At 31.2% G+C, this 27,761-nt stretch overlaps 1 protein-coding gene across 2 annotated transcripts in view; it reads right to left on the reverse strand.

Moving 5' to 3' along the window:
- The window catches only part of LOC119599865 (nuclear export mediator factor NEMF homolog), a 70,791-nt gene extending 51,476 nt beyond the window's left edge, over window positions 1-19,315 (reverse strand). Inside the window, exons 1-3 of one of the 2 annotated variants that reach the window (XM_037949776.1) lie at window positions 19,111-19,315; window positions 17,386-17,646; window positions 14,870-15,608 (exon numbers count right to left, since the gene is read on the reverse strand). In XM_037949776.1, coding sequence (XP_037805704.1) covers window positions 14,870-15,608; window positions 17,386-17,441 — 795 coding nt within the window. In that variant the 5' untranslated portion in view covers window positions 17,442-17,646; window positions 19,111-19,315. Of the gene's footprint in view, window positions 1-14,869; window positions 15,609-17,385; window positions 17,647-18,935 lie in introns of both variants that reach the window. The other variant, XM_037949775.1, reaches the window with a different exon arrangement.
- Window positions 19,316-27,761: the final 8,446 nt, after the last annotated feature.

Consider the following 27,761-nt stretch of genomic DNA (forward strand, 5'->3'; position numbering starts at 1 on the left):
TTTCATAGAGATCGGGACTCATTTGACCCTAGCTCCCATACAAAGTCCCCTTCAGAAAATTACTTGAATGTCCAAAATTAACTTATAAACACAAATATCGCGATGAAATTCAGCACAATAAAATATTACGTAAATATAAATATATTCACAAATTTGCTAGGGGCAAATTTGGTCCATATTTGCCACTAGCTCCCATATAAAGCCTGTCTCAGAAAATTAGTGTTTCATCCATAAATTGCTTAAATGTATCGGAACAATTACTTGAATGTCCAAAATTAACTTATAAACACAAATATCGCGATGAAATTCAGCACAATAAAATATTATGTACATATAAATATATTCACAAAATTTTATCAGGCTTGGTCCATATTTGCCCCTAGCCCACATATAAAGCCTCTTTCAGAAAATTAGTTTTTCATCCATAAATTGCTTAAATGTGTCGGAACAAGGTAATAGAAGATAAATGCTTTATTATGAAAAATAAATCACATTTAATATTCATAACTGGTGTAGGGTATCATATGGTCGGTCACGCCCGACTATACTTTCTTACTTGTTTAATACTACTAAAAACTACTAGATTTTACCGAAATAAAATTTCGAACTAAATTTTTTTATGGAAAAATCTAGATTTGGATCGAAATCTAATGCTATGTTTCCACTTCACTTCAAGGTGTTCCCACTGAAATTTTGTGGACATTTTTATTTTTATCTTTGTTTGTTTTTCTCTTTTTTCTTGTTCAGCGTCCTATTTTTTTAGTATTATTTAGGAAAAAACAGAGTTGCATTTTTATATTTACTAGATTTTGCCAAAATCTACTAATGAAGTAGATTTTGTTTTGAATGGGAAATCTACACTGAAAATAATCCATGCTCAATTTTACGAAAAAAAAATCGTAACTTCTTTTTTCGTAATATTTACAAAAATTTCGTGTATAATACGGAATATTATTTAATAAGACCCTTTTCTATTTTTACGAAAGTACGAAAACCTTTCGTAATATTTTTTTCTTAAATTTTAGCGAAATTAAACATAATGATATTAATTATATTATCGTTAAATAAAACTACAACATTTTTATAAAAAATAAGAAAAAGTATAATATAATTCACGAACTATTTTCATAAAAAAAATTAAAAATTCGTGTGGAGAATAATTTTTAACTAAAATTAGAAAAATTATTTTAAAATGAACAAAAATGTTTGCATAAATTAATATTTCGTAAATTTTACCATATTTATTCAAAATTCACTTTTTTAAATTTATTTAAATTAATTTCTCCAATATTATTTTGCATTATACTAAAATATTTCGACAATTTCGTATATATTACGAAAGAATTTCGTAGTGCGAAACAACGAACGATTCGTACAATGTACGACATTTTTCGTATATATTAGGCATGGATTTTTTCAATGTAGTTAAAATCAACTAGATTTGCTCGAAATCTCATAAGTACTAGATTTCGCTGTAGTGTAAATGGGGTATTATGTAGATTTGGATATTTCAGAAATGTATGGCAAATCTACATGATTTCAACTAGTTTTGCTCAAATCCACATTACCCCATGTCAATATTCGACAAATCTATTATACAAATCTATCTATGTTTTGAGAAAATCTAGTGGATTTGGAGAGCCAAATCTAGATTTTTCCATAAAAAAATTAGTTCGGAATTTTATTTAGGCAAAATCTAGTAGTTTTTAGTAGTGCAGATCTGTTTTTTCTAAATAATTCTTAAAAATACGACGCTTTACGAGAAAAAAGACAAAAATCAAAATATCGACAAAATTTAATAATAGAAAAACATTAAAGAAAAGTTGATTTAAAAAAAAGTTAATGCTACATATTATTTAATATAAATGAAATATACCTATCTCATATTTTTTTCTAATTTGTTATGTCAAACAAAATATGGAGAAATATTAGAAAAAACAAGTAATAGTGCTATATTCGGCTGTGCCGAATCTTATACACCTTTCACCATAGTGTATTTAAAAAATATCAATTTTATAAAATTTAAATTTATTTTATTTTCCCGATTATATCATTATTATAGCAAAACAAAATGAACAACAACAACGCTAAACGAAATAAACACACAAAAAACAAAATACACAAGGCAGTAAAACCAACAGACATCCAAACATACGAAACTGAATACACCAAGAAAACAAAAACAATATACACAAGACAATGAAACACACACACATCTAAACATACGGAACGAATACTCAAAAAAACAAAATACACAACGCAATGAAGAAGCAGTGTTGTTGTTGTTGCTTATTTATCAAAGCATGAAAAAAAATTGTCTTTTTTATTAAAATTTCAGAGGTTATCTCGGGTTTTTGCTTATATCTCCGTTGTTTATGGACGGATTTTGTTGATTTTAAATAGCAAAGCATGTCTGATAGAGTTATTGGATCCCGAAGATATGGGGTCTTCAGAAAACTGATATCAACAGACAGACAGACGGACATAACTAAATCGACTCCGCTATCTATAAGGATTCAGAATATATATACTTTATAGGGTCGGAAAATTATATTTTGGAAATTACAAACGGAATGACAAACTTATATATACCCTTCTCACGAAGGTGAAGAGTATTAATAAACCTTTTTTAATGTCAAAAAATATTAAGTGTAATAGCCCATTTACACCACTATGAATTCTAGTACTTATGAGATTTCGAGCCAAATCTGTTTGATTTTAACTAGATTTCCCATACCAAACAACATATACTTCGTAAGTAGATTTCGGCAAAATCTACTCAAAATCTAATTGGTTTTAGTGATGCAACTCTGTTTTTATCTTAAGTAATACAAAAAAATACGACGCTGCAACTTCCATAATTAAAATAAAACATCGACTTTCGACGTTTTGCAGTATATGCATGAAAAGTCGACTCTTCGACTTTTACAATTTTAACTTATCGACTTTCCACCTTCCCAAGTATCTAGTCGGTAGATATTTTGCACGGAAGGATTTTTTAATCCTTAATACTTTTAATCGATATTACAAGGAGTATTTTACGCGACACTTCTTAGAACCTGTCAGTAACCAGCAACAATTTTACTGACAATTTAGGAGGAATCCAATTTTCTAAGGATCTACTCTACCGATTTTTTTCTAGGAAGGTTTTTTTCAATCCTTACCATTCTCCTACCATATTCCAAGGAGTTTTTGGCGCGACACTCCTTAGATCCTATACAGTTCACCGGCAACGATTTTGCTGACCATTTTGGAAAAGCCAATTTTCCAAGGATCTACTCTACCGATGTCTCCTACCATATTCCAAGGAGTCTCATACCATATTCCAAGCAGTTTTTGGCGCGACACTCCTTAGATCCTATACAGTTCACCCGCAACGATTTTACTAACCACTTTGGAGGAACCCAATATTCCAAGGATCTACTCTACCGACATTTTGCACGGAAGGATTTGTTTAATCCTTACAATGTCTCCTACCATATTCCAAAGAGTTTTTGGCGCGACACTCCTTAGATCCTATACAGTTTAACAGCAACGATTTTACTGACCATTTTGGAGGAAGCCAATTTTCCAAGGATCTGCTCTACTGATTTTCTGCACGGATGGAATTTTTTAATCCTTACCATGTCTCCTACCATATTCCAAGGAGTTTTTGGCGAGACACTCCTTAGATCCTATACAGTTTATCAGCAACGATTTTACTGACCATTTTGGATGAATACAATTTTGCAAATATCTACTCTACCGATTTTTTGCACGGAAGGATTTTTTCAATCCTTACCATGTCTCCTACCATATTCCAAGGAGTTTTTGGCGCGACACTCCTTAGTTCCTATACAGTTTACCAGCAACGATTTTACTGACCATTTTGGAGGAAGCCAATTTTCCAAGGATTTACCCTACCGATTTTTTCCAGGGATAATTTTTTCAATCCTTACCATGTCTACTACCATATTCCAAGGAGTTTTTGGCGCGACACTCCTTAGATCCTATACAGTTTACCAGCAACGATTTTTCTGACCATTTTAGAGGAATCTAATTTTCCAAGGAACTATAGTTCCAAGACTATATATAGTCTTAATTCCTTTTTGTGTTTCTCACCACATTCCATTGGGTTTTCCATGGTATTATTATTATTAGCTATGTAATTTATTTTTCCCCTGTGGTGTTGCCACTTAATTCCCAAAAACTCGAATTTTGTTTCTCTGCCGTTGCTATTTTTCGTTGCTATCTGGACGGACGTTGCTTCACAAAGTATACAGAGGTGTCACTTTTGACATTTAAAAAAGTCTAAAATCAGCTTTTGTTTGATTTTGAAATTGTTTGTTGAGAAGAGGAATATAAAATACAGTTTAAAAAAATCATTGAAATCGTTTTGTGCGAAAGAGAGGGAAATAGTTTTTTGCTCGTGACGCCTCTGTATACCCTGTGGTTGTTTATTTAATATGTTTTTTTTATGTTTTCTATGTAAAGGAATCATCATTTTTATGTTCATTATGTATATTTTATTTGTAAAAATTTTTTACTAAAAATGTTCATTTTAATTAAAAATTAGAATCAAACATTTTTATCAGTGCAATATAATTGAAAAACATCACTTTTTAGTTTGTAGTGGTGTATTTATTTGACTCTACCCAGCTAGCATTTAGAAAATTGTTGGATGATTATTCAGTAAACTGAGTAATTTTTTAGTCCTTTTGATGACCTAAAAGGAATTAATAAGTTGAGCGCTTAAAAAATGACTCGAAAATGATCCCGATATATGATTGAAAATTGAATATTTGAAAAACAATAACAAAATATATAGCATTCATAAATTGATCATCCTGGTGTTTAAAATATGATGGTAAGGTTAGGTTTTTGAGGCAGTCGGCCATTTGACCGACTCACTTGGGTCCTAGTGGTCCCGTTGTGATACCCTGTAACGGATCCTGCGAAGAGAAAAACCAAAACTTATGGGACATTACATGTCCGTGATATGGTATTAAACCAGCCAGAGGCACGAATAAACTACTCTATCTTTTTAACGTCTATATTAGATAGAGCAGCAAGTTCATGCAATGTTGGACTGCCTAGAAACTTAGTCCTGATATTTGCCAGGGCAGGACAGAGGCAGAGGAAGTGTTCTACGGTTTCCTCTTCATCCTCACTTTGACAACTCCTGCAATAGTCGTTGTAAGGAAGATTTAGTCTTCTTGCATGCGCACCTATAATACAGTGCCCTGTTAGGATGGCTGCCAGTATGCGTAGTCTCATCCTGGAAAGCCCCGTAAAACAGAAAGACCTTCGCTCATCGTATAGAGGCCAGATCATTCTTGATATTGAGCAGTGGGTCAGTGATGACCATCTGATCTGAGCAGACCCATAAAGTTCATGCTGAATAAAGGCTTTACAGCATGAAAGCGGGACACCAACTAAAGTGTCAGTATCCCTTATGTGAAGGCGGGAACCAGTTTTCCTAGTTCGTCCGCTTTTCTATTTCCGGGAATATTAGAATGACCCGGTACCCAGAGTAGTTCCAGGCACGAATGGTTCGCCATCTCGTCAAGAGACACCCGACATTCGCGAACCAGTCTGGATGTCGTGTAGACACCAGATAAAGATTTTATAACGGTTTACTGTCAGTACAAATTCAAATATTTCCATTGCATATTCTATAGTACCTCATCCAGTTAACTGCTCTTTTTATAGCTGAGATTTCAGCCTGTAAGACGCTACAGTTGTTGTCTAGCCTAAAACACACCGCCATATTAAAGCGGGGGATAAAGAAACCACCACCCACACCTGTTGAAGACTTAGATCCATAAGTGTAGATGTCAAGTGTTGCACCTTCTGATAAGGATGGTTCGTTTGACATCTTAACTGTGAATCTTTTGTCCGGAAGGAGCGTGGAAGAGCAGTAATCGATATTCTCGGGGATGCAAGTCGTACTCCCCAAGATAGAAGCATGAACATGTCGGTTTGGCTTCCATATCCCTGCGGCATGAAGTCTAACTGCCGAGTTTAAGGCCATTTACCTGGTCATCAAATCGGCAGGCAGCCAGTGCTTAAGTGTAAACAGCGTTTGTTTGCTCGCATTATACCTTCAGTATGATTGCAGTGTTAAAAATATATATGATGGTTTTAATAACTTATTTTGTGGTCATATTTCATGCAGTTGGAAGATCTAAAATTGTTTCTTATGTAATTTTTTTGATTGTAATGAAACATCAACACGTACACTTAAAAATGATTCAAAAATGAATTGAAACTGATTAGAAATGGGGCTCAGGTGAGTTTATATAATTCTCATTTCGTTTATAAAATTAAATGTATAAGTATATGAATTTGTGTGATATTAATAAAGTCAATTTTCTGTCAAGGAAATTGAAATTATATTATGCTTTAATTATAATAATTTTCTGTGTTTAATGATCTTCTACGGAAGATAGTTGGGCGACTAACCACTATAGTAATAATTCCAATTAATGTTTAAAATCTAATTTATTTGAAATACAATAACAAAATGTATACCAATCATAAATAGGTCATCCAGGTGTTTGAAATATAATTGTTTATAAATTTAGTTTGTAGTTATATTTAGCGCAGTCGGAATCAAAAACTGTTTTCTGTTGTATTGTATTTGTCTGTAACAAACATAAAAATTACTCAGAAAAGCCTCAAAAATGACTATAATATGATTCGGAAATAACTCTAAAACGATCAGTAATTTGGCTCATTAATGACTCAAAACAGATTAACAAATGAGTCATAATTGATCAGAAGTGGGGCTCATAAAAGTCGCGGATAGGGTACCATTTTTCTGCCGACGAATGTATCATTTATGATCAGAAAATGAGCGCATATATGATCATTTTAATCGCGCAGAAGAGTCATAAATGATTCGAATGTGATCAAAAGTTTCAAAAAAAAAAAAATGCTAGCTGGGTCTGCGGGACTATGGCTATAAGTCAATTTTTGACGTTTAAGAAAATTTAAAGGTGGATTTGTATGGCGGCTAGGGTCACATAAAATCAGATCATTACAAAAATCGAAAATGATTTCAACCATTTTCAAGAGGCTTTATCCTTGTGTTCCAAATTTTATCAAAATATCTTGAAAAGTGGAAACAAGGTTTAAGGCTCAGTTAGTCACTACGTTCCGTTCCGTGATGAATCAGCTGATTCGTTTTTGGCTTACGAAAACCTGTGTATGTCGTTAGTTTTGCCGTAACGTTGAAGTTACGTTGCGGATGAACCTGTAGAAAATAGAATTCAATCCGTAACGTTAAAAACCCCTTCAACGAGCAGACAAGTAATATGATCTGCCAAAATTTTGTGTAGAAGAGAACGGATGGGATCGTCTAATGAAATCATCACACCTTGAGAGAAAATACGGATGGAAAATTTGACAGTCGTATGGCTCTCTTCATTTTCTGAAATGATTCAAAACACAAGCAAGTCTCATTAGATCAGGGATGTATTTTTATGTAAACACATACAAAAAAAGTGAAAGAGCTGTTTCCATCTTACTTTGCTATTGTTTTATACCAATCGTGTAAACACACAAAATATAAATCATACGACTTTTATTCTCTTTTTTGTCATACGGATGAAATTTAATTTAATTTTACTTTTTCATTAGACTTGTCGTACGTAAGTGACAGCCATAAACAGCTGACATAAAATACAAACAAATGTAAACAAAAAAAAAACAGTTAACATTACTGTTTTTTTTTTTTTTTTTGTTTTAAAAATTATGTACATCAGAAAATTTTAATTTATGTACATCAGAAAATTTTAATTTATTAAAATTAAACTTATAAACTAATGTACTTCCTAAATTAGAAAATATTAAAGAAATTATCACATTACATGTTATGAAGTTAAAAATTAAAAAAAAAAACGCGATAATTAAAAAGTGAGACAGAAAACATAAAAGTTGACATTACTTTCAACATAAACGCCATAAGAAAAAAAGAAAAGACCAAGAAAGAAAATAAAAAAATTGTGTTTCGATAATATTTCTACTTTTTATAATTATTTTAATTATGTAATAATTATATAATATTTATTAATTTATATTAATCTAGCTTTAAACACAAAGAAAGAAAATCAACTCAGATTTTTGACACAACAAATCTTCCGTAGAAACTAACTACACATAACAGTTAACGGCACGTCACAGAACGGAAACTTTACGGAACTTTCAAACAAACTAAGCCTTTATATGGTCCGCCAGGACGGTCATTTCTAAATCGACTCGAAAGTGATTCTGAGTCTGTTTAAGCGAGTTTTGTTGCGAGCTGCATTTTGGTAATTGCTCCTTTTAATGAATAATACTATTTTTAACAACGTTAGAATCTAATGCCAATTTTATACATCTTTGCTGGAAGATTCTAACGAGTAAACCGTTAACGGTACTTAAATATTGTTTGCCACCAAATTAAGTTCGTTTTACACAGTCTTAAGATATTGATGTTGTCTACGACAAGCACTACGTGCACTTTATCTTTTATATAAAAACCTGCAAACCTTCTACGAGGTAATCTTTTGGTTTTTAATAAAAAGGAGATCTACGTCTCACAAAACTTGAAAACTTTATTTTGTTTTATTTTCATACAAAATCTTGGACAAATTGGATTGATGCCAAACATTTGGTCCTAGCGAACCGGATTCCTGAATTGAGTACTGGATTTTATTGGCATCTTTTGAAGTCCATCATCCTCAATAATACAGTCCACTGGCAATATATTTATTATTTATTTCTACGAAATAATTAAGGTACGTAAATATATTTTGTGAGCAAAAGTGAAGTGATAAAAAACTCGGTTGTTTTAACGCGCACACATACACAAAGTTCTTTTTGTATTTTTTCGTCATTTTTACTTTTAATATTTAATACAGTGCAATCTATCCCTTAATTAATTTTTTGGAAATTTTAATTTTTTTTGCTCCGACTGACAATAAATTAAAGTTATTTTTTTATTTTCAATAAATTAGTGTTTTTATATTTTCTTTTGTGCTTCATTTGTTTACAGATTTACATCTGTAAAATATAAAAACAAAATACATATACGGTTAATTCTTGTTCTTCCATTATATTGGTCACCCTACGGTCGGTCAGTTTAGCCATTGTCACGTTTGTTGCTTGACATTTAAAACTAATTATAATATTTTTTGTCGTGAATTAGTTCTGATTTTTAATTTCCTTACATTTTATTAATTTTTTTTAATATTAAACATGTCTGTTACGCCACTAAACGAATTTATTAGAGCATCGGATGCTCTTGTCACTTTCGGCGCGATGTTTAATGATTTAGGTGAGGAAATTCATAACGTTTATACATTAGAGATTCAGGGCGAGGAAATAAGACGATTGTGGGAGGAAGTTAGGACATCTTATACAGCTTGTCTAAAGTTTTTCGAGACTTCTGCCTCCAGTAAATCTCTAGTGATGTAGACGTGGCTGCTTCGAAGTATCAGACCACATATATGGCTTATTTTCAATGTTTAGGCTCTATTAATCAGAAAATGGACAAATTTAAACGTGATTCGAAGAATAGTAACTCTTCAGCGGTAAATTTAAATTGTGGCAATTCAGAACACAATCTGACTCTACCCCCTTGTGATGTCGACACATTCGGTGGGGATTATGTTTCTTGGCCTACTTTTCGAGATTTATTCACGGCAATTTATATAAATAGCTCGCGGCTTAGTAATATAGAACGTCTTTGCCATTTAATACGTAAAACCGAGGGTGAAGCTAAAGATATTGTGACAAAATATCCATTAATTAATGAAAGTTTTGACTTAGCCTGGCGCGATTTGAAAGAAACATATGAAAATACTCGTATGTTGGTACATAACCAACTCAAACTTTTATTTGGTCTTCCTTCCTTTGACAAGGAATCAATAACAGCCCTTAAAACTTTACAACGAGGAATTAATAGTTGCCTTACGGCTCTTTCTATTTATAAAATTCCTACTGAGAATTGGGACCCAATTATTATTTTCATATGTATTCAGCGTCTGCCTAGGTCAACTGTGATTTTATGGGAACAGGGCGTTAAGGACAAATCTGTGTTGTCTACTTGGCATGATTTTGATAACTTTCTGACGGAAAGAATTCAAACATTGCAATGTCTTCACGACCTTAAAGAGACCAACTCTACTGATGTGGAATCTTCAGTACATTCTTACGATGCTACTTCCTCAAAACCATCGTGTATATTGTGTCCAAACCAGTCCCATTTTTTGCGAAATTGTCGAAAGTTTAAAAATCTTTCAATAATGGAAAGAATTTCTACCGTAAACAAATATAATTGCTGTTCTAATTGCCTTTCGAGGACACATAATGTCAGCAATTGTAAAGTTAATAGTAATTGTTTTATTTGCAATAATCGGCACCATTCTATGCTTCATATTCAGCATACAGAAATGCCTTCTGTTTCTACTGAACAGAATTCTGGTGCGGTTCTACGAACCACTAATTCGCCTCAAAATAATCAACCATCGACAACGTCGAATAATATTACGTCAAACCGTCAAGTATTTCATACTAGATATAATCAGTTCGTACTCTTAGGGACAGCGACTGTTAATATAAAACATAATAACAATAAGTATCAGGTCCGTGCTTTGATTGATCCGGGTTCGGAATGCTCGTTTATTACTGAGCGATTACGAAAAAGGTTTAACATTTCCTCGCGTTCTACGAATGTTGAAATTTCTGGTGTCAATAATACTGCATCAGTAGTTTCAAGAAATATTTGTTCTTTGAAAATCGGATCTAACTTCGATTCTTCCGTAGAACTAAATATAAATGCATTTGTTTTACCAGAAATATCGACAAATTTGCCTACGACTTCCGTCAACGCCAACATTCAAAAATTATTGCCAAATCTTCGTTTGGCGGATTTTAATCCTTTTGATAGCCGACCTATTGATATCCTTATTGGCGCTGATCTATACCCTTGGATTGTTTTACCGGATATACAACGAAACTTATTAGGGTCGTTATTAGCACAAAAGACGATTTTTGGCTGGATTCTGACAGGTCCAGTTAATCCTAATCAATTTAATTCAGTTTTTAACTTTCCGGAATATTCGACTTGGTCGCATAGGAATTGAAATACTTTTATCGAAAAATTTACTTCATTATCACTAAATAAGCTCACTAAAATATGTTTACGTTTTGCCTAATATTTAAGTATTTAGTTTATACAGTTGATGGATCTGTCATAAAACCAACCATGATTCATTCGGCTTAAGATATTGCAAATGAATTATTATATTTTCATTAGTTTCATTCGGCTTAAGATATTGCGAATGAATTATTATATTAACATTTGTTTCATTCTGCTTAAGATATTGCAAATGAATTAATTGTTACAATATGCTTGAGATATTGCAAGGTGGCCGGCAATGTTTAAGCGAGTTTTGTTGCGAGCTGCATTTTGGTAATTGCTCCTTTTAATGAATAATACTATTTTTAACAACGTTAGAATCTAATGCCAATTTTATACATCTTTGCTGGAAGATTCTAACGAGTAAACCGTTAACGGTACTTAAATATTGTTTGCCACCAAATTAAGTTCGTTTTACACAGTCTTAAGATATTGATGTTGTCTACGACAAGCACTACGTGCACTTTATCTTTTATATAAAAACCTGCAAACCTTCTACGAGGTAATCTTTTGGTTTTTAATAAAAAGGAGATCTACGTCTCACAAAACTTGAAAACTTTATTTTGTTTTATTTTCATACAAAATCTTGGACAAATTGGATTGATGCCAAACAGAGTCTATCGGAATATGTACTTTAAAGACCAATATTTTTATGCGTTACAAAAATCAGAATAAACACATTACCCCCACTATAGAGGTGTAACTAACTAACGCTTTTTTCATACTCGGCAAACCGACAAATCGGTTTTCTAGAAATAGCCAATTTTTGGTTAATCGACAAACTGGATTCTCCAAAAGTCGTTTTTTTAAACTCTTAAGTAATAGAAAATTTAAAGCAATATAAAATTAAATGCAATCAAAAACACTAAATATATTTTTGATGAACGTTTTGCAAAATGTTTCGTGTGCTTTCATACTCTGCAACGAATACTGGACGAATGGTGTGAATGTTTTTAGTTTTTGCATGTGGCAATGAATTATTTCGTTGCTTGATGTATAAAAAAAGAGATTGTAATAAAGGCAATGCTCATTTGTATAATTGTCAAGTAAAAGCAATGCGAAAGCAATAAATTTGTGAACGGTCAGAAAACGTGAATGGTTTCTTACTGTTCTCTGGTACTTACATGTCCTAAATATTTACAGTGTCTCTCATAATTATTCGAATTTGGGTAAACTATAAAAAGAAAGCAAATTTAATAATATATTTTATGTGCAAAATAAATAAATTAATTTGTTATATTGTCTAGATAGTCCTTATGTTTGATATAACGCTTTTTAAAACTTGAAAAATTTGCATTGACTTAAATTAATTGTGCTTTTTTAAAAAAAGTTCATGAAATTGCCACACAAAAGTATACGAATTTTTCCTGTATTTCATATTTGATCATATTATACGCAACACAAATTTTAGAATCAAATGGTTTTTATGCGTAATATTGTTTTAAGGGGTTACTATCCACGGAAAGGATATATTTTTGGCCCATTTGGTCCACAATTTTTTAGGAATTTGTACCCTGTTTTCATGTAATATCATTAAAATGGCGATTTTTGGCCATAATTGTAAATTTTTATCCTTTTTTCCAGAGATAAAACAAAAATTTGATATTGGGACTTAAAAGACCCCTTGGGGTATCTAAAAATAATATTTTTTGTTACAAGAATCTGTATTTAAACGTTCCAAGATAAATTATTCGGATCATTTTTCTGTCGCTAATTCAATATATTGGAACTTAAGTCTATTTTTATAATACTAGGATCAACTATTTTCCGGGCAAGTTTTCTGGTATATATTCTTTTAGATATCAGCTTTTATACATTTTAAGTTTTCAATGTGTTGTGGAAGTGTACAACTCCAAAACATGCCTCGAAGAAGCACCATTCAAAATAGTAAAATCATTATTTTTATATACCAATGGCCTCCATGCTGCATGGCACGATATCATTATGATCACATCAAAAATGTTGATATGTGTTTAAATATTATTTACTATGATCAAATTAAAACCAAAATTTAGGACTTACAGTGTTATTGTAACGGGCAACATAAGCGTGAAAGTTACGAGTAGTAAAAACTGAAATCTACTATATAGGATGACGTTTTGTTAAGGCATGTTTTGGGGTTGTATACCGCTATAATATATTGAAAATTTAAAATACATTAGTGCCAATATGTACATGAATATACACTAGACAACTTTGTCGGAAAATATCGTCCCTAGAGGTACGAAAAGGGACTTATGATCCAGATAATTCAATTAGAAACTGAAAAACGATACCAAAAATATATCTTGGAACTTTTAAGTACAGATCCTTATAACAAAAAATATTATTTTTAGATACCCTATGGGTTCTATTAAATTCCAATATTAAATTTTGGTTTTATCTCTGGAAAAAGGGTGAAAACATTACAAATATAGCCAAAAATCGCCATTTTAATGATATTACATGAAAAGAGGGTACAAATCCCCCAAAATTGTGGACCAAATGGGTCAAAAATATATCCATGCGGTTAATAGTAACCCCTTAAAACAATATTAAGCATAAAACCATGCGATTCTAAAATTTGTGTATCGTATAATATGATCAAATATGAAATACAGGAAAAATTCGCATACTTTTGTGAAGTAGTTTCATGGACTTTTAAAAAAAAAAAAAAACAGAACTAATTTAAGTAAATGTAAAGTTTTCAAGTTTTAAGGGGCGTGATATCAAAACTAAGGACTATCTAGACAATATAACAAATTAATTTATTTATTTTCCACACAAAATATATTATTAAATTTGGTTTCTTGTCATAGTTTACCTAAATTCGAATACTTATGAGAGACACTGTATATTAATACCCAGCAAAAAAAGTGTGGAAAAAATGTAGAATTTTCATCACAACTAGTAACCCGAAGTGCTTCAAATTCAGGTGAAAAACCTCTGAATTTTACATTAGCGTATCATTGGAGGGATGTTGTTTATTTTTGACAACTTTGAACTACATCTAACCTTATCTTTAGAAACTGTAAAAATACGATATTTATATGTCAAAAATAAACCATATTCTTTCAATGAAACGCTTATGTAAATTTCATTGGTTTTTCATCAAAATTTGAAGTACTTCGAATATGTTGTTTGTAGTGACTTTCCTACATCTCTTTCCCCATTTTTAACTGTGTTTTCATTTGTAAGGATATGTTTGGTTTATAAAAGCGAAAAGTTTGCAATCGTATTTTTAGATGTGATTAAGATGTCGTTTGTAAAGTATGACATCAATTATTTTTTGCTGGGTACGATTATACACACATAAAATTTGGTGACTTTAGCTGTTAAAGTATCCCGGATAAAAACTACAAATTCTTAAAATTCAAAAACAATCGCATTAAAAAATATAATTTTGAGTCCATAAAGGGACAGTGGCGAACATTGCAGCCGAGAACACAGAAAAACGATAAAAAACATTGCATGATCAAGGTAAAGACTTTAGACAAATTGTAGACAAATAGTAGAGAGAGCATTAACGTCTGTGTCATTATGTGTCAAAACTTTGAAGGCCTATAACTAAAGGATCCGAATAGAGCAAAAAAATATTTTTTTTCATTTTTGTACTCTGAAGTAAAATGACTATCTTGTGGTTCAATTTTTTTTAAATGAGTTAGATTGAACACTGGATTGAAAATTATACTTATGTATATAACCCATATTTACTGAACATACCTGTAATGCTAACACCAAATTTTTAATATCATTTTCCATATTAATTTCTCTATAAATGAATTTCTTTTGGTGATCTCCTTTATTTTTGTTCTTCGATTTTTTCTTCGTCTCACCAACCAAATAGCTGCCTTCATTATTACTCTCCAAACCACTCCCTCCCGGGACAATACAGGTGTCAAGATTGTGCTTTTTTAGTACGTGCTCGATGACCGAGGGACCACAATCCACCATTGGCATAATTACACGTCTCAAATTATCTCCAGGCTGGCCAGATAATATGACATTTCGCAATTCATCCTCACTTGGTAATAAAGACTGTTGTTTTGCCCGATCGACCGGATATTTTTCACGAACAGCAAAGCGAATGTCTTCACCTTCATGGTGAGGACGGAGTATAAAAAGAATTGTCATCTCATGGTCCGTTAGAATAATGTTACCGCGATCATACAACTCAACAATGATATGATAAGCTGCTTCACCAATACCAAACTGAAAGTCCACAATTCGATCAATACCCAACTGTTGCAGCTTCTCGAGCCGTTTGTTTTTTAAGTGTTTTCTTAATTTCATGCTAAACCCTGATGGAGCAACATTTTTCGGCCACTCAAATGCGGTTGTGTGAAAACGTATACCAGACTCAATAAGGAGCATTTTTTTCGATTCACCACCTCCTTGCAGCCGAATAAGGTAAGTTTTATTGTCAATATCATAGATCTGGTTAACTCGCAGCCCGACTAGCCTGAAAAAAGTATATTCATACAATATTCCAATTTATTATTTTTTATGAATTACTGTGTTATTTTATGATGCTACTTTAAAAATAATAATAGTATTTAAAATTTTTTTAATGAAATTTTATTAATTTTTATTATTTTTACGAAATACAAGAAAAAAGTAATAAAAACTCATTAATGGTTTCCAAGAAAATGGAAAAAATCCAAAAAGGGTAATTTCAGGTACTGCGCAAAAATATTCGAATTTTTTCTAAGAACTTTTTTAGAATCCTTGAACCCGTGTTTTATTGCCCATTAATTAACCCATTATGCAGGTAGTGTTTATATGGAATATTTAACATTATATTTTTTTTGGAAAATTGCATAATTATGTTGTAAATCCTTTCTGTGTAAGCGATTAAAATGTTCAAAGAAAGAGTTGATCAATTCAAATTAAAAAATTAATTTATATCTGTATAATTACGGCCGATCAATTAAATACATATAGGAAATGTTTGATAGATTCCCATCGACAATATATTTTGTCATTACATGTCGCATGGAACAAAGAATTCCATCGAGTATTAGCCATTGTCAAGTCGTCCAAAACTGCTGTCAATACAGGACGACAGAGAAATACTGAGGAAATACCGAAGGAACCTTCATCTATCAGCTCTAAAAATTAACAACGAACTCAGGACAGTCCTGTGAATAAAAATTAGTGTTGAAATTGTGGGCAAAGTACTAGGGAGCAATAATTTGCATGGTCAAGTACCAAGGTGGTAACCGCTCATATCGAAGTTAATCGATGTTAACTGTCTTGACTCCGCAAATAGACTCATAAGTAAGAATATTGGATTCTGGAAGGAGGTTATCTTCGACGATGAGAACAAATATAATATTTTTGGCTCAGATGGTCGTCAAATGATATGGTGAAAGCTTGAAGATGCCTTGGAATTAAACTTAAAACCAACTGCAAAGGACCCAAGTTGCTCTGTCATATTTTGGTGTTCTGTGTCCGTCCACGATGTTGGACTGCTATAATTTATTATTGTAATTAAAGACTAGAATACCACTTGTCAATTTTAGAGCAGAATTTGCATGCTAGTACCACCAACATGGGGCTACAACCCATTCAATTTATTTTTCAACAGAAAAACGTTCCAAAATACACGACATTGTACTTGAAAATGTTGATCATTTACAACACTAAGTATCTTCTTTCATCAAATTTTCAATGGAGTTATTGTCTGGACTTAAACTCCATTGAAAATTTGTGGTTATATTTACAAGAACAACTTTTAAATCACTCATTATCCTCCAAAACCACCATACGGTTGCTTTGCATGAAGAATGGGACATAATAACGACAGAACTATTCCATAAATTGGTAGAAACGGTCCCACGTCGCTTGGAAGTTGTTTTTAAAAACAAAGGCTACTATACAAAATATTAATTTTATTTTAATCATTTATTTTTACTTCATAATGCTAATCTAAATATGATGTATACAAAAAATTCGAATACTTTTGTGAAGCTATTTTTTAAAAATGTTAAATTAGTTTAAGTAAATTATTTTTTTTTTTTTTAATTTTTAAAATGTGATATACAATTTAAGGACTGTCTGGACAACATAATAAATTTATTTATTTATTTTTCCCACAAAATCTATTATAAAATGATGTCTGTTTTCATAATACATTAAATTCGAATACTTATGAGAGACACTGTATATGAAAGAACCACTCATGTGGTGAAATTTGTTTATGCCGTATGTATTAAAATAACAAATAGTTAACTTACGACTGTAATTCCGTAACTCCACATACGATATCAAAAGAATTAAATCGTAGCTTCATTTTTTACTTAATGTTTTAGTAAAAATTTGTATTTAATAAATGTAAATAAACTTTTAATTCTTTTGCTTAAAATATTTTACACGACACACTCCACAAAAAAGTTTTGCAAATTAAAACAGCCGTTTTAACAACAGAGATGTTACAAAATACGTAAACTAATAAAATAACGCCAAAAGCACCAAATTAAATTAACGATTTTATAAATCTATGGAAAGAACAAAAAATGGGAATTAAAAAATATCCAATTCTGTCAAAAAAAGTAAAAATATTGTATTTTCCTTTAATAATTTACACACTGTAGTTCGTAACTGATTAGGGTTGTATTTTGTTTTGTGTAGAATAAGAATAAACTACAATTAAATAAATTTCATCAAATATATTAATAAAATAAACAAAAACGTAATATTTTGATTTTTAAAACAGTAATATTCTTAAAAACATTAAAAGAATTATCGAAATGACGCGTGGTGTGTAACTAGCAGCTTGTAAAGCGCGAAAAGTTTAAAATGCGTAAAAGGCGTTGCGGCCTCAACGCGTGTTTTGTACTTCCACCTTTTAGGTTCGAAATGACGCGTGGTGTATAACTTGCAGCTTATGAAAGTGGAAAGCTGGAGGTCCACACTACGCGTCTTCGCGGCAAAGCATTTCGTGCTTTTCATTCCTTCTTTGCATCCTACGCATCAAGTTACGTACTACGCTTTTTAAAAATAGAGACTGTGTGCCAAACGGTAGCAAAGTTCTATGGTAAAATAAAATTTTCTTATGGTGGAAAATATTATCACTTTTGCTGTGCCAAACGAAATCTATTTTGATTACATGAAATTTTGACAATTGTCATTAATTGCACAAGAAAATCTGTATTTATTTTAATAAAAGAAACACCTTTATTGATTTTTTTTATTATTAAAATGAATTTCTACAATCACTAAAATTATAAAATATTTTATTTTTTTAGATTTTCAAATATTTCTTTTCATTTGTCAAAAATTTATGTAGCTCTATGAGCTAGTAAAATTTTATTCACCTCATATCTATCAAAAATATACATTTTCAGTAAATTGTAAGCGATTGGCACACACTCAGAATATAAATTGTAAAAATCTGTTGATATATTCGTAAGCCGCTTATGACGCTTATAAATGTAGAAAGTATATCGATCTACTAAGTATTAAACGCGTCAAGGCATCCTATGCTTTTATGCTTGTAACTTGTAGCACGCAATAACATTGATTCTACTTTTTTGAGATGCTTTACCACGAAGACGCGTTGTGTGGACCTCCAGCTCAAAAGCGTGAAACGCGTTGCCACTCAACGCGTGTTGAGGCTTAAAAGAACCAGTGCTGCTAAGTTCGCAGTATTGGTATTGTTGGCATTTTATTTTTGTACTTTTTTTTTTTTTTTTCGGGTTTTAATTAGGATGGCGGTACATTAAGCACTCATATTGCCAGGTTATCACACGTTTGTCCAGAGAAAACCCCACCAACCGACCTATACCTTCATATAGGAAGTTGGAGCATCCGGACTTAATTTCATCAAAAGTATTAATGGTCTCCACCAGAAAAAAGTTTTAGAGTTTTAATGGTCTCCACCAGTAAATATTTGAGTTTAAATGGTCTCCACCAGGTTATATCGTGAGTATTTTATGGTCTCCACCAGTTAAATACATAACCTCACTCTGAGGTAAAACGAAAGCACGCGTTTAATGAAGACAACGCATAACTTAGAACAGTTATACGAAGTAGTGCATTAAATTAGTGCGGGGTGAGAAGTAATTCTGTCGAAAGCCCAGCAACAAGCACAAGCCTGACCGTCCTTAAGAAATAAAAACGATGACGCGAGAGTTGTTCCCCAACTCAGACCTGAATTACAACTGATTTTTGTACTTTGTGAATATTATTAAAAACACAAATTATATTAAAAAAAAAAATTAGTTTCACATCTGAGTAAGGCAGAGACTTGCGCCGTTTCGGCTTAAGCCGACTAAGCCTAGCCGCCGAACAAAATGTCAAAGCCGCCGCCCCCGAACATTTTTCAGCTTAATACGGATTGAAAATTTCGCCATATTTTGTACAATTTACAGAACACTTTCGCTAAATTTATGGAATTTTACAATATAAAATTAATTTGTTTTCATTTAAGCAAGTTTTCTTTTGTTTAATAATAAGCCGCTCTTTGAAATTTGGCCGGTGTAGAACTTTGCTCAACGTTCGATGTATATGCTTCGCCTCAGATATTTTCGTGTTTTACGCGCCTAATTCTAGTCGCTGCTTTTACTTCAAACCAGCTTCGTTGACATCAACCAAGCTGCACCTTTTTAATTGCAGGCAGTGTGACCAGGTCTCAAAAAATGTTGCGGCTAAATCCCATCCAAAATAATGCTAGAAAAAATGCTAAATTGATTTTAAAATGCCAAAATTTTTTAGGTGTTTTTATGAACAATTCATATTAATTTGTAACTGAAATTCATTGTAATTTATAACAAGTAAGAAAGTATATTCGGCCGTGGTTGACCTTATGAGTATAAAATTTGATTTATTTTTCGTAATAAAGCATTTATGTTGAATTGAACCTTGGTTCCGATATATTTAAACTAATTTTCTGAGAAAGGCTTTCTACATTTGTATATGTATGGGGGCTAGGTAAAATAAAGGACGGACTTTAACAATTTTTAAAAGGTTTTGTCATTGGATCAAAAAGCATACGTGCTTATTGTTTTGAAAATTTCAACCTCTACCAGACGGTCAGACTTACATGGCTTAATCGATTTAGAAAATGATTCTTAACCGATTAGTATACTCAAACGTAGTATAGTGGAGTAGAGTAAAAAATTAAGTTCCGTGGTATTAAGATAAACAGAAATGCTAAAAATTATTTCAAATTTTTTGTAAATTTATCAATATGTAATGTCTCTAACTTTAAAATATTTTTGAATGCAAAAATTACATCAAAACTCTATTAACTACACTAGTTGCTCATGGTATATAAAACCTATACGTGTTTTCGGAAGGAAAAGTATAATATTTCTAGATTTACTTTTTTTATATAAACAATTTTATTTGTCTTCCTCAAAACACTTTAAAAATGGTTTTCATGTCACAAAAATATTGAAAATTCCGTTGAAATAATTTTAAATCTCGGTGAATAGATGTCAGGTTTATAACTCATACTTCCAAGATTTTTTCGGAAAAATATATATGAGAATGTATGAAATGAATTGAGAGATATATTCAAATCCGTAAGTTTGTAATTCTGGAATAAATTGTCAATTATATTTTCGAAACTTATGTATTTTTTTTAATTAAAAAAAAAGTGACAACAAAATTACTAAAAATTTGGTAAAAATAAAAAGAACAGAAAGTAGGATGAGAAAGTCTTAATTATATATTATTGATTTTTTTCAATACTTATTTTCAATAAATTAACAAGAACTCCTGAAGGATGATAAAAATTAAAACCTCTTTATTTCGTATAGGAAAAAATAAAATTTGTTAATTAACCGTCATACATAGCCTTTTCCAAAATTATATGTTTCATTCCATGAGCAAACAAAAAGTATTAGTTTGTAAAATAGCGTACTGAACGTATTTGTAAAAATATATGAAATCTCTTGAATTATTTCTATCACCTCGAATTTAAAAAAGCATTGGGTTCCAGAAAAATATTTTAGAATACAACATTTTAAAGTATTCACTTGTATTGGCGTAATTTTAAGTTATTTATCTTCATGAATCTTTTTGCATTATTTTGAATTACAGTGTAAATTATTACATTTCTCATATTTCTTGTTGCTTGTGTTTGGGTAGACATTTAATTCTGATTTTTTCCGGTTAAACCTATTTCCAATATAAATCTTTTTTGCAAAAATTTGTCTTTTTTTGTTTATATACTAAAATTGCAAAAAAGCTAAAAATGCTAAAAATATTTTATAAAAATGCTAAATGCTAAATTAAAATTTTACAGCTAAATCAAAATAAAAAATGCTAAATCTAGCTGCAAAAATGCCAAAATGGTCACACTGATTGCTGGTATGTCATACCGTAAAGGGCTAGGGTATCAAAAATGTGTATTTTAAATGGGAAGTGCAGTTGATGTCAATTCTGCCAACTGCGAAAAGAAATTCTGCTAGAATTTTTCGCGCCAAACAGTTTTCTGCATTTTTTATTTGCAAAAAAACTGTTGTTGTGTGTGTGCAAAAATCTAAAATGACAGAAATGACATTCTTTAAATAAAAAAATAATTTTTTACTAACAATTGAAATTAATAAGATTGTATGCTATACTACTATACCGAGGGTCATTGTGCAAAGAAACAGCAAGTGTTGGGTTTAATTTAGTTAAATTGTGGCTTAAGTCAGTTTTAGTGACATTTTTCAAATCACGTCGAAAAATTCACCACTAATAGAGAGTTCGTTTGTGAGTGAAATGACGTAAACATTTTTTTTTTTGATCCGATATTTTTGAGGTTTATCTAAAAAATCGGGAAAAAATGCCTTTATAGGTAAGTATATAAATTAGATTGTTTAAAAGCCAAGATATTGAGCTTTTTATTAAGGTATAATATGTTTTTGTAAGTATTATAGTTCCTGAGGTATTAATAATTGAATTATGATTTTGCTATTAAAAGAAAAACGTATGTATACTAATTTTTATTAAGCGAAGCCGGTGTTGGACATAACATAGAGGAGAAAATCCTTGCGCCCGGCCGTTGGCCGGTTCTTTAGGAAATCTTTATTAAGCGAAGCCGGTGTTGGACATACCATAGAGGAGAAAATCTCAGCAGAATTACTACCATGCACCCATAATAGAGCGCGATGTCTGTCTGGTGTGCCTTTCAGTGAAGCTCTTGTTGTCTCCAAACACTATGGTGGCCGAATATTTACAAGAAACAATTGTTAAGCCGCCTTTTATACAAATTTATAGCTTTGTATGTAGAGGTTGTTTGGGCAAAATATTGGTACTAACCATTGAGGGCTTTATGTCGACTTTTGATCCCTTATAGTTGTCACACTATACCAAATAAGCATTCTTGCTGGAATTAAAGTTTAAAACAAGTTCAATTCCTGTCAAACATTCAAATTTCAAGTGTTGAAATACACTTTCATTACACTTTAATTTAATAGCATTCTCCAGTGAAAACGAAACTTGAATTCAAGTCGAACATTACAATGTTTTGCACGAAATCTATATACATACGTATATAAAATTCTAACGTTGCTGACTGACTGACTGACTGACTGACTGATTCATCATCGTAGAGCCTAAACGGTTGAAGCTAAAGAGCTGAAATTTGGGCAGGAGGTTGGTCTCCCACCAAATGTATCCAATAAGACTGCATTTTTGGAAATTCGGAGGTTAAAAAAGGGTAGGAGGTTAAAAAAGGGTAAAAACGTAAATTCGGTAACCTCAAATCTCCTAAACTAGAAAAGTTACAAAAACAGTTAAAGCTTATCGTCGTTCATTTAAAAAAACGCGGACAGGTGTAACATGTAACATGTGAATTTTAAATAATTGTTTTTACGTTTTATAATTAAAATTTTCATTCAACTTTTGAAACTACTGAAAATAGTGTATGTGCAAAATCTAAGTTAACAAGAACGCCATTTCCTAAAGAAAGCAACTACCAGTCAAATGAAGGGTTTGATCTTGTGCACTCAGACGTATGTGGACCATTCCAAGTAAGTTCGCATACAGGTGAGCGATACTTTTTAACATTTATCGACGATTTCTCGCGTTATACAAAAGTATACGTCATGGCAAGGAAAAATGAAGTTATCAATAAATTTAAAGAATTTTCAGCAGAAGTTCAGAATTTTACTGGCAAGAAATTAAAAGTCCTTCGATGCGATAATGGAGGTGAATTTATAAACTCCGAAATGAAGAAAATGTTAAAAATGAATGGTATTATATTACAAACTACAGTACCCTACTGTCCTGAACAAAATGGTGTTGCGGAGCGTAAAAACCGGACATTAGTTGAAATGATTAGAGCCATGCTTAACGATGCAAATTTACCGAAGAAGATGTGGGCTGAATGTGTAATTGCTGCAAATTATATTCAAAACCGGTTGCCTTCAAAGTCTATTAGCAAAACTACTTATGAAATCTGGTTCAACAGAAAACCTGATATTAGCAACATAAAAGTCTATGGATGTAAAGCCTATGCTCAAGTACCAAAGTGCAAACGTCGCAAACTTGATAACGTATCTATTGAAGGTATTTTCGTTGGTTATGCAGAAAATTGTAAAGGATATAGAATTCTGATGAATGGAAGTAATAAAATTATAATAAGCAAAGATGTAAAATTTCAATTTACCTGATAAAGAGGATAAACAAAATGAAGAAACGGGTTTAGTAGATATTATAAATAATAAAAATGTGACTGAAATTGAAAACGAAGAAACTGACTTCGAATCTGACGATGATGAAGTTGAAGTCTTTGAAGATACTTATGAAGAAATTCCTTCAGATGATCTGGAAGAATTGTCAGTAACTCAAACCAGTCCTCGACGATCTGAACGACTTAAAAATAAACCAAAGAAGAGTTATAAAGAAATAGCGAAAAGTGCAGTAACGAATCATGATGTCATTCCTAATTCCTGGAATGAAATGTTGAATTCACCTAATCCGGACAAGGACTTGTGGATAGCAGCAGCTAATAAAGAAATTCATTGTTTGAAAAATAAAGATACATGGAAATTGGTTCAACCTCCCAAAGGAATGAAAATTATTGGATGTAAGTGGGTGTTTCAAAAGAAAGGTGATATTGTCAATAAACCAAAATACAAAGAAAGATTAGTTGCTAAAGGTTATACACAAACTTTTGGTGAAGACTTTGATGAAACATTTGCTCCAGTAGGAAAATTTGTTACGTTGAGAACTCTTTTGGCGGTAAGTGCAGTTAAAAAGTTTGCCGTTAAACACTTAGAGCGGGTTTTTGAAATGATAATCAAATGCCAATTAATAATCAGATTAGTTAATCTAAAAATAAATTAAATCTTATGTTAATCCCCTTTGATGTTTTTGAGTACAAGATTAAACTTCGCAGTGTTGCCATACAAAACAATAGAAAACTTCACTGTTTGTTATCAAAACAATGCATATTTTATAAAAAAGAAGAAGGCAATTGTAAATTTAATATGAAAATTAATGAAAACTAAAATTAAAAACAAAAAAATGTATTTTGAAGTGTCTATAATTTATACTAATCAAAAAATAGAACATTTTAATGTTTATATTTATAAAAATTGCATTATTTTTTTTTTTGCATCAGCTGTTTACACTTTTGCATTTCGTGCTTAAGATTAAACCACCTGCATTGGGCGCTTAAACTTGCAAACAAAATTAACTAATTGAGTACTCAAAAACATCTTTCGAGGATTAATTTTAATTTAATCGCTAATCTTTCACCTAAATATTGGCCCTTAGATGTAAAGTCAGCTTTTTTGAATGGTGATATTCAAGAAGAAATATACTTGGAACAACCTGAAGGTTATATAAAAGAAGGCAATGAACATCTCGTTTGCAAATTACAAAAGTCTCTTTATGGATTAAAACAGGCAGCAAAGGCTTGGTATGATAAGATAAATCAAATTTTATTGAAAATTGGCTTTACAGCTGGAAAAGCAGATACTTGTTTATATAAAAAACAAATTGACAATGAAATTGTATATCTACTCATATATGTATGTGAATGATATACTAATTTGTGGCAAAAATGAATTGTACAGATATAAATTATATCAATAATCAATTGAATGAATATTTTGAATGCAAATATCTTGGAAATGTATCATTATATTTAGGCATCCAAATAAATCAAAATTCTAATGGAGATTTTCTCCATCATCAAGAATGCAAGATAAATAAATTAATAGAAGAAATTAAACTAGAAGATGGAAAGCTGAGTTCAATTCTCATGGATCCAGAGTTTATTAAAATAACCCACAATGAAAATATACTACCAAATAACGAAAATTATAAATCAATTATTGGTATATTACTTCATTTTTCTATAACTTCAAGGCCAGATATAGCTTCAGCTTTTTCTATATTGTGTAGAAGAGTTGAAACCCCCCGAAAGTGTGATTGGGAAGCATTGAAGAAAATTGTGAGATATCTAAAAGCCTCAATTCATAAACGGTTAATTATTAAAGCAAATTCAGATCTTAAATTAAAATGTTATACTGATGCTACTTGGGCAGGAGATCATGGTGATAGAAAATCAACTAGTGGCTTTATATTTTTATTGGGCTTAAATGCTATTTCTTGGTCATCTAAAAAGCAGTCAACAGTTGCATTGTCGTCTACTGACGCAGAATTTATAGCAGCTTCGTTTGCATCTCAAGAATTACTATGGGTCAAACAATTGCTTGAAGATATGTCAATTTCTGTTTCTACACCCATTCCTATATACGAAGATAACCAGAGCTGCATCAAAATAATTGAATCTGCAAAATTTAGTTCTAGAACAAAACACATTGAGGTAAAATATCATCACATCAAAAGCCTTAATGAAACTGGAGTTATTCAAGTAATATAGTAATATAGTAGTCCTACATATCAACAGTTAGCAGATTTTCTGACGAAAGCTTTACCACTGCCAAAATTTCAAATGTTAATTAAAAATATATTTTGTTGAGAGGGGATGTTAGATCAAATTGTTTTCTTATCAACAAAAGAACTTTGTTAATTTACTTTTAGTAACATGTGAATTTTAAATAATTGTTTTTACGTTTTATAATTCAAATTTTCATTCTACTTTTGAAACTGAAAATAGTTGTTTATAATTTATTGAGTTCCAATATGTCCGGTAATTTTTTCAAATTCGGCGCCTTTGGGGAATAAACGGGTAAAAACTGTAATTTGGTACTTCTTTTGCACCCCATGTATCATTTAAACCAGAGAACATTCAAAAACTATTTTTGAATCCTTCATAACACCGGTACCAAGTGACATTTTTTGGTACTTTTTCATTCTCCAACTGGTACTTTTTGAGTTTTCTATGATATTGAAATCGAAACATGAAATTAATAATTAAGGGACTTTTCGGATCTTTTTGGTTCTACAAAGGTACTTTTTGAGTTTTCTATAAAATTTAACCTAGAAACATGAAATTAAGCAAGTAGAGTCCGGAGTAAATGAGAATCTATAAAATGGGACTTATTGGTAATTTATCGTACTTCGACTGGTACTTTTTTGACTTAGAAACATGTAATTAAGCACTTGAGAATCTATAAAAGTGGACTTTTTGGTACTTTTTCGTTCTTCAAAAGGAACTTTTTATATTTTCTATAATATTAAACCTAGAAACATGAAAGCATGTAGAGCCCCGATTAAGTGAGAACCTGTAAAAGGGGACTTTTTGGTTCTTCAAAAGGTACATTTTAAGTTATTGTATAATAATGAACCTAGAAACGTGAAATTTAGCATGTAGAGCCCGGATTAAGTGAGGTCCTATAAAAGGGGACTTTTTGGTACTTTTTCGTTCTTCAAAAGGTACTTTTTGAGTTTTCTATTAAATTGAACATAGAAACATGAAATTATGCATCAAAATAATTGAATCTGCAAAATTTAGTTCTAGAACAAAACACATTGAGGTAAAATATCATCACATCAAAAGCCTTAATGAAACTGGAGTTATTCAAGTAATATAGTAATATAGTAGTCCTACATATCAACAGTTAGCAGATTTTCTGACGAAAGCTTTACCACTGCCAAAATTTCAAATGTTAATTAAAAATATATTTTGTTGAGAGGGGATGTTAGATCAAATTGTTTTCTTATACCCCATTTACACATACACGAAATCTAGTACTTATGAGATTTCGAGCCAAATCTACTTGATTTTAACTAGATTTCCCATACAAAACAAAATCTACTTCGTAACTAGATTTCGTTAAAATCTACTCAAAATCTAATAGTTTTTAGTGATGCAACTCTGTTTTTTCCTAAATAATACTAAAAAATACGACACTACACAAGAAAAGAGGAAAACAAAACAAACAAAAAAAATTAAAATCTCGACAAAATTTTTATAAATTGAAATCATGAATGAAAAGTTAATCTAAAATAAAAGGTAATGTTATATTTAAATATCTATTTTTTTATTTTAAATGGAATTTTGATAAATATCCCATTTTTCCTTCTTATTTTTCATATCACACACTTTTTCAAGAAATATTAGAAAAAATGAAATCTTCTTAAATGTCAAGAATAGTAAGTGTAAACGGACTAGATTTGGAAAAAGATTTTAAATGAAATCTACTAGATTTCGTGTATGTGTAAATGGGGTATTATCAACAAAAGAACTTTGTTAATTTAC

This window comes from Lucilia sericata, unplaced genomic scaffold, assembly GCF_015586225.1.
Source record: "Lucilia sericata isolate MDLA Ls3-8-SP2 unplaced genomic scaffold, ASM1558622v1 Contig000094F_arrow, whole genome shotgun sequence".
NCBI classification, from domain to species: Eukaryota; Metazoa; Arthropoda; class Insecta; order Diptera; family Calliphoridae; genus Lucilia; species Lucilia sericata.